We start from the raw sequence: 7,878 nt of genomic DNA on the forward strand, positions 1-7,878 counted from the left end.
CTGCTCTCCAGTCTCTCAGGTGCTTCTGCTCTTGACATGTGTAATAATTAATCTTAAAAAGTCCAGGAGTTAAAAATGGAATGGAAGTGAGGTATGAAAGGAAGGCATAAATGAACAGCCATGTGGATGAGATGAATGCTAGAGAAAGCTGCCTCTGTCCAACAGCTTTTGGACTTGAGTGCTAGGTCTATATATCAGGAATAACTTTGCTGAAGTCAGGGAAACTAGATAAGTCTCTGGTAGTGCCAGGATAGATTACTCTAGGATATATTCAGTGGAAGAGGGGAAAAAATTCCAGTCTCTTACTTAACTGCCACTTGACCTTTGTTTGTACTGTATTACAGAGGCCTCAGAAACAACAGAGCCACAGCAGAAGACATTGCTCAGTATTACCAACACTATGTGGTGAAGAAAGGACTGCAGAAGAATTTCAGATGTGGCACTGTCGTGACCTCTGTGAGGAAAGTGAGTGCAGGGAGCATCTCCAGCCACACCCAGAGAGATCTGCAGGAGAACAGTGGCTCACTCTGGAACTCCAGTGAACAGAGTACAGAGATCTTTCAGGTGGATGGATTTTTCAAAACTGTGGAAGGTGACAAAGAGCCCTTCTCCATCTATGCAGAGAATGTGGTCTTGGCCACAGGAACGTACGACAGTCCCACCTGGCTCGGGGTCAAGGGGGAAAACCTTTCCTATGTCCATCACCAGCTGTCTGCCCTAGAAGAAGCAGTGAAGAACAACAGCATTGGCATCATGTCAGACCCAGTCTTGGTTGTAGGTGCTGGTCTGACAGCTGCTGATGCAATTCTCTTTGCTCACCATTGCAATATTCCAGTAATACATGTTTTTAGGAGGCGAGTCAGTGATCCGGGTCTTATCTTTAACCAGCTCCCCAAAATGATGTATCCTGAATACCACAAAGTCCATCAGATGATGAAAGAACAGACAGCTGCTTGTGCTGGGCCTTATGAATGTTACATTAGCCTTCCTGAGCATCACGTGCTGTCCTTTGGCAAGGACAGGAAATGTATCATTCAAGACAAGAATGGCTGTCAGAAAGCTTATAAAATATCCATGGCTCTTGTTCTCACTGGCTCAAACCCCAACCTCTCCTTTCTGCCAAATAATGGCATTGACTTGGCAATGGCCAGTGACCAACCAGTCAATCCCAAGAGGAATCCCATAGATGTGGACCCATTCAGCCACGAGTGCACTCAGGAGAAGGGGCTCTATGCCCTGGGGCCCCTGGCAGGGGATAACTTTGTTCGCTTTGTGCAGGGAGGGGCTCTGGCTGCTGCCAGCTCTCTGCTAAGGAAAGCAAACAAAAATCCCCCCTAACAAACCCCCCATCCCTGTACCAACTGTGTCTGAATGGGTCAGTGCTCTTGCCATCGAGGAGCAGGTCATCTGATTTGTACATCCCCAGATCTAAAGCCCATTCCTGGTATTCTCCAAGGTTATACAGAGAGTTTGGAAGTTCTTGCTGAGTTATTTGAGAAGATTAAGTCACCAAATCCAGAGTGGGTTTCACACACAGCAGAATCTTCAACTCCTGGGACTTCAGCTCCTTTTCTGCATAGCTGTGCGTGGTTACTGGGACTGAATCTTGTGCCTGGAAAAGCAGGGGGCAAGACAGGGGTTGCCTTTCTATCTAAAACCCTCCAGGTGACTGAAAATTGAATTGATGATCAATCAATGTTAATTATTTTCAGACAGCAGGTTCCCAACCCTGCATCTGTTGGTGTCTTACAGAGTTTCTTTCATGAAACAAAGTAAGCTGACCTGGTTTTATTTGCTCCTGTGGTTTGGCTGTATGTTCTTATTAGGCCAGAAATCACTGACAGGGGCTGCAGGTACCTCTCTGGCACATGAAGTGGTGCTCTGCAAATAAAATCTGACATACAAATGTTTGAAGCTGTATTGAACATTTGAAGCTGTATTGTCTTATTGACACCAACAAGTAATATGTAATTTTTTTTTTTTTAATCAAGAGATCTCTGTGATGGGTTTTTCTCCTTCCTGAGAAGGAATGGTAATGATTTACTAACACTTGGTTTGCCATCTTGCCGCTTTCTACTTTCTGAATACTAAAAATGCAACAGCCAAATTCTTGGCAGCTGCTGTAGAGATGAGCAGAACTGAAGGGGAGCTACTGGTCTGTCTTGTAACTGCCCAGGTACTGGATGGGGCTTCTGCTGCACAGGGTATTTTGGAAAGGTGCAATATGTTATATATTGGGTGGATTTCTAATGTATTATGATTTTTTTAAAAAACAATATTATTTTTATAAGGGGGGAAATGGCACAGTCACTTTTTGATAGCTTTATGCTATATATATCTCTACTTTTTTATACTGTTTTTCCAAAAGATTTTTATTGGCAGAATATTTTGTTACAGTCTTTCAGTCAATGTTCTGAATGAGCTGGGGTGGATAGGGATGATGCCTTATGTTGCAAACAGTTCTCAAAAGACCTAGAGGGCCTCATACCTCTCACAGGAAAAATTGCAGTCATAGCTCATCTTATTTGATATAAAGACAGACTGTGCTCCCTGTGCTGCACTGAAACCCACTGATGTGACCTGATGGAGAACTGAGTGTGTGGAGACAGTGGCTGTTTGTAAATGAATTGGCCTCAAGCTGAGATGTGAGAGGAGCTTGACTGTGGTGTTGCTGTATCACACTTGAATATGTTTTTCCAATGACTATTCTTGTATGAAACTTATCAATAAAGTGATTTCAGACTTAGCCTGTGTTTGTTTTAATTCTAAATCTCTGACTCAGAAGATCTAATGAATCACCTTCCTGGTGAGTACCAAGGTGTGGTTTGAGCCTCCTAAATCCTGCATCTTTCTGTTCCCTAGGAGCACTGCTGGGGATTTGCTCTCTGTGTATCTTTGTCTCTCCAGTAGGATGGAGAACCCTTGTAGAGTGCTTTGGCAGTGTCTTCTCTTGTGAGGCTAAGACACAATACCAAACCAAGCTGTTTGCCAAGCTTTGTTCTTGCCTTGTTGGGGAAAGCTCTGACTACCTCCAGGGTGGAGATTGCACTATCAACATTTGATTGCCCCATTCCACATTTTACCACTTTTCTTCCTGGGAATATAGGGTATTTTCTTAACTAATTGAAGTGTTCCTATTGTAACTTGTGCCTCCTGGTTTGGTGTTTTTGTTTGGGGTTTTTTTGGTGTTTTGTTTTTGGTTTTTTTTTTTTACTGCACAGTCCTGAGAGGAGTCTTGTTCAATGAGTTAAAACATCAATACTCATCTTCTCTGCAGGCTGAGACTGAAACTCCCTCAGTATTTTGTGAGCACAGAAACATGGAGGGAATGAGTTTCCTGGTCTGTGTCATCACTCACTGCCAGGGGGGTGGCAGTGCCCCTAGGGGTCTCTTTGGCAGCATTACTCTAGATGAGCTGGTACTTGTTCTCTGGACTCTGTTATCCTGGCAATGTGGGCATTCCTGAGCAGGAATGATGTGGTTCTGTGGTCTTCTGCAGCTACCCTTTGCTAGAAAAGAGTTCAGTGATCAATGTACACCTTTCTGAAAATCCTGGTTTTGGCTGGGTCTTCTGGCCTCAAAAGCAAATGAAGTGGAGGACAAGAGCCAAAGAGCATCTTAAAGCAAACACAAGGGGCATTGGAGTGCACTGGGAGTAAGGGCGTAGGATTGGTGTCAAGTGAAATGCTGCCATCCATCCCTGAGATCAAAGTCTCAGTGTTCATGCTGACCATTCTGTATCCCATGTTACATTATGGGGAACAAATTTGCACAGGAGAGCTCCTAACTAGGTCCAAGGCTGAGCCTCTGGCAGGGGAGCTTGGGTGTCTGTGCTTTAAATACCTCCTTTCCTGCCCCAGAGGGATGAGCTAATTGCCTGCCCTGTGTAGGACCGGAAAGGGAAATGGTTTTTCACAACTGATGCTTAGCAAATATCCCACATTCTGCCCCAAGGCATGTCAGAGCAGAGGATCTCAACAGCAGCAGTGGTGGTTTAGTCGTCAACAGCAGGTCCTCAGGGCAAGGCTGTGCTCTGCTAATCCAAGTTGTCATTCCATTCTCTGTATCCAGGGAGGCAGCTATGAATTATTGTTCCAAAACAATCAGCTGTGAGAGTCAACAGATACCAGCTTTGTTGTGTGTGGAATTCACCCAAGCATCATAACCTTGACCTGAGGCGTGTGAAGGACCAGGAATAAAAGCAGCTCCTCCCGGGCCCTCTGCAGGACCAGCTGTGCCTGCAGTGTGACAGTCCCTGGGGTGACTGTGAGTGCTTCCATCCCCTGCAGTGTGACAGTCCCTGGGGTGACTGTGAGTGCTTCCATCCCCTGCAGTGTGACAGTCCCTGGGGTGACTGTGAGTGCTTCCATCCCCTGCAGTGTGACAGTCCCTCGGGTGACCCTGAGTGCTTCCAGCCCCCTTCCCACTGCTGCTGAGGCCAGCCCGGAGGTGAGCAGTCAGCTGGTGTTTAAGGGGGAGAGCACTCTGCCCACTCTGCCTGTTCCTGTCCCCTGCAGGTCACCTGGTGTCGTCTGTGCTGCGGCCACGGGGACAGAGCAGGTCAGCCAGGGAGGCCATGAGCAACTCCCTGCTCAGCTCAGTTTGGGTAGAGCAGGTTGTTTTTTTCATCCAGACCTCTGGCTGCCTCTAAGAGATCCATCACTGCAACAAGAGCTTCATTTCAGGCCCCCATTTTCTGTCCAATGCTCCTCAGCCTCTTTGGGTCCCTATTTGTGTGTCCTTGCAGAACAAGCTCCTGAGACCTGCTGGTACTTGCCAGGAACGATGGGAAATGATGTCCCCAGAACCAAAACAAAGGTTTGAAGTTTACAAGACAAAAAAGAATTGTGGTTTTCTAATTTTATTGTGCTTGTGAGTCCTTGCAGTCAGGGCTGATGTGTTTTAGACTCACCTGCAGGTGTGGCAGAACTGACTGTACAAGTCTGGACTCAGGTACCTTTTATTATGCAATTAACCTGCAAACTTACTGCTTCTGCTTTTTGCTTTGGTGAAGATCTTATGAGATGTCAGAGCATGTTCATTGTGAGCTTTTGCTTCTTAAGTGAGGGAAAGGTAGCTTCTTTTTAAAAGAAGCCATCTTTTATGAATCACCTGAATTGAAATTATTTCAGTGAAATAATCTTGGGAACCCCGTTGGTTGTTCAGTATTCACTTTTTTGGCTGCACTTCTGTCTTTGAGAGCAGGACTAAACCCAACCACATCTTGTCCAGACCGCTCTATTTAAGAGGTCTGTAGAGCATTATGGTATATTGAAAGTCTGATGATTGCCTAGGGCCCCTAGGGAGATGTCAGGCTGTTGCAGACTGTGGTGGCTTAAATTAACCTGCTTTAGTTGTGAAATACAGATATTTGTGGGCAGGCCAGCAGCCAGCACACCAGTGCTGACTGACAGCTCTGGAGATCACACTGAGTTGCTGTAACTGGGGGCACTTGGGGAGTGGAGGGTGTGGGGGGGTCTTCCAGCAGAAGAGGTTTCCAGTGGAACCAAACCTGGCAGCTCCAGGGGAAAAATATCTGACTTCCAGGGCTCTGAAGCGACCTGTGAAGGTTGAAAAGGTCCTGGCTAGAGTGGTTAAGTGGGGAGGAAGAAAAGGGAGGGCAGATTTTGTTGCTGTTGTTGGCTGGCTCCTGCCTTCTGCCAGAGCCTGGAAGGCTCCACGGACCCGCTGCCAGGGAAGAGCTTCCTTTGCCATTCATGGGGACAAACCTGGAGCCTCTGCTGTGCAGCTCCCAGACAGATTCTGCTCTGGCACGAGAAGGAAAATCTCTCCCAGCTTTTGTGCCCTTGGCTGGAGGGACGTCCCCTCTGCCCGGGTGGGCACCTGTTACACAGCCTGGCTGGGAGGAGGAGCTGCAAACACCTCGATTTACAGGAGCAGAACAGGCAGCTCTCAGGAACTTTTGTGAGGGAAGCAGAGTGGATTTTGTTTTGCAGGCCAGTTTTTTCTGGTTGCATTCATTTCTTGGAAGTGCTGTCAATAGTTCTCCGCAGCAAGCTGGGAACAAGGGAAAGGAGGGGAATCCCAGGGCAGGCAGCACCCACGCACAGGCAGGGTGGCCCTGCTCCATAACCAGCATTGCTGCCAGCAGGGAAACCTCGGCTGGAAGTTGAAAGAACCTCTTACTGAAGATATTTACCCACAGGTGAATTCCCACATCTCTGTCTCACCGAAAGCAAAGGGGCTGGGGAATAACTACAGGAACCCCCTCTGTGAACTGGGCCCCCACTGCCAAGGGCTGCAGTCCCTGTGGCCAAGCTGGGGGTTGGATTCAGCCCCACAACCTCCAGGGGAAACAGAGCCCCTTTGGCCACAGCCTGAGACCGGGGCCGGGTCAGAGGGGCTGTGCTCAGTGAGATGGCAGCTGATGAGCTGGGAATGCAGAGACAGTTCAGCAGGGGTTGGGAGCGTGTAAAGTTACTGCTGAGGACAAAGTGCTGATTTTGGGATATTATATTGGATCAGTTTCCAAATTTGAGTTGCGCTTTTATATCCCACTGAATCCTCTGCCAAGGAGGCAAACCTTAACCCGAGGGCAAGCAAAGGGCAGGATGGAATCATTCCTTTAATGGCAAATAAATAGAAAATTAGGAGAGCTGTACATTTTTATGAGACCACAGACACAGTTTTAGGCCTAAAACATTCATTCTTTTTGAGAGCCAGCCCAGTGGAGCAAACCTCATTTGCAACTTGGCGTTGACACCCCAGTTATTCAGCATTACCGTAACTCCAGGTCAGCAGAGACCTCAGAGGCACAGATACCTTTCAAAGCTCATAAACCAGCCAACAGATCTTTCTACTGAAAATCCCAGGGAATTTGTATGTCAGAAAAAAAATCCTTGGCGTTTTCCTGGGGTAATAATGGACTTTTCGGTTTAACTATTAAGATCCAGCAAAACCAAGCAAATGACAGAGTGGTGGGATGCTGAATGCAGATGCCCCAGTGGCTGCAGTGCCCAGAGCACCACAGGCTCTGCCCATCCCTCCCAGGGCATCCTGCCTGGGGACCAGCAGGGACACAGCAGGGCCTTGTCCAGCTGGGAGGAACAGGGGAATGTGTGATGGACATGGTGACGCAGGGTCAGGGGAGAGGTTTGTCTTTCCAGGCTGCAAAGGTGGCTGCAAATAAAATGAACGATGGGTCAAATTGCACAAGGTCAACGTAGCAGTGTTGTTACCAAGCAAACCTGAACTGGTGGAAAGTTTATGCCATGTGAATCCCTCATGCTGTGCAGCTGAGGTTTCTTTTCCTTCTTTTCCTCTGATGTGGTTGCTGGGATGCCAGGGTGGATTCACTGTTTGATTGACCTGCAGCCTGGCAGGGGAGGCAGTGCCAGCAGTGCTGCCATGTGGGGGCTGCAGGGATCTCACAGCTCTGTGGGTGCCATGTGCTGTGGGTCACTCCCACGAGGGTGGTGGGTGCCAGCCCTGCCTGGAGCTGGCAGCCCTCCCCAGGGCACGGGTGGGTGTCTGTGGGGGTCTGTGGGCCACGAGGATGGGAGAGGTTTGGCAGGGTCTCACCTCCTCCTCCAAGGAAAAGGAAACTGGAGGTGCAGGGTATCCACTCCCCAGTTTTCCTGCAGCCAGCTGGGAAGGATGGTGTCAGCATGGCCAGAAAGGCAGGGCCAGGCCTGGGCATGGAGGGGAAAGCACAGTTCCAAGCTCAGATGTTGCAATGGAAGTTTTCCCTGAGCCCTTTCCAGCACCTGTTTGCCAAACTCCCTCTGGACTTGCTGGAGCAGCTATTCTGTAAATCCTGCTCTTGTCATGGAACCTCTGCTGGGGAAATTAAGGTAATTAATGAACAATAAGACCCATGAGCAGTGAGAGGGAAGGGTGGCATCTCATAGGAATGAA

General features: G+C 48.2%; 1 protein-coding gene across 4 annotated transcripts in view; it reads left to right on the forward strand.

Annotated features, from left to right (window-relative positions):
• OSGIN1 (oxidative stress induced growth inhibitor 1) overlaps window positions 1–2,746 on the forward strand; it is a 63,156-nt gene extending 60,410 nt beyond the window's left edge. For 2 of the 4 annotated variants that reach the window (XM_017824371.1, XM_017824374.1), the window contains one exon: window positions 345–2,746. In XM_017824371.1, coding sequence (XP_017679860.1) covers window positions 345–1,338 — 994 coding nt within the window. In that variant the 3' untranslated portion in view covers window positions 1,339–2,746. The remainder of the gene's footprint in view (window positions 1–344) is intronic. The other 2 variants (XM_017824372.1, XM_017824373.1) reach the window with 1 other exon arrangement.
• The last annotated feature ends 5,132 nt before the right edge of the window (window positions 2,747–7,878 follow it).

Source organism: Lepidothrix coronata, unplaced genomic scaffold (assembly GCF_001604755.1).
Source record: "Lepidothrix coronata isolate B3197 unplaced genomic scaffold, Lepidothrix_coronata-1.0 Scaffold110, whole genome shotgun sequence".
NCBI lineage: Eukaryota > Metazoa > Chordata > Aves > Passeriformes > Pipridae > Lepidothrix > Lepidothrix coronata.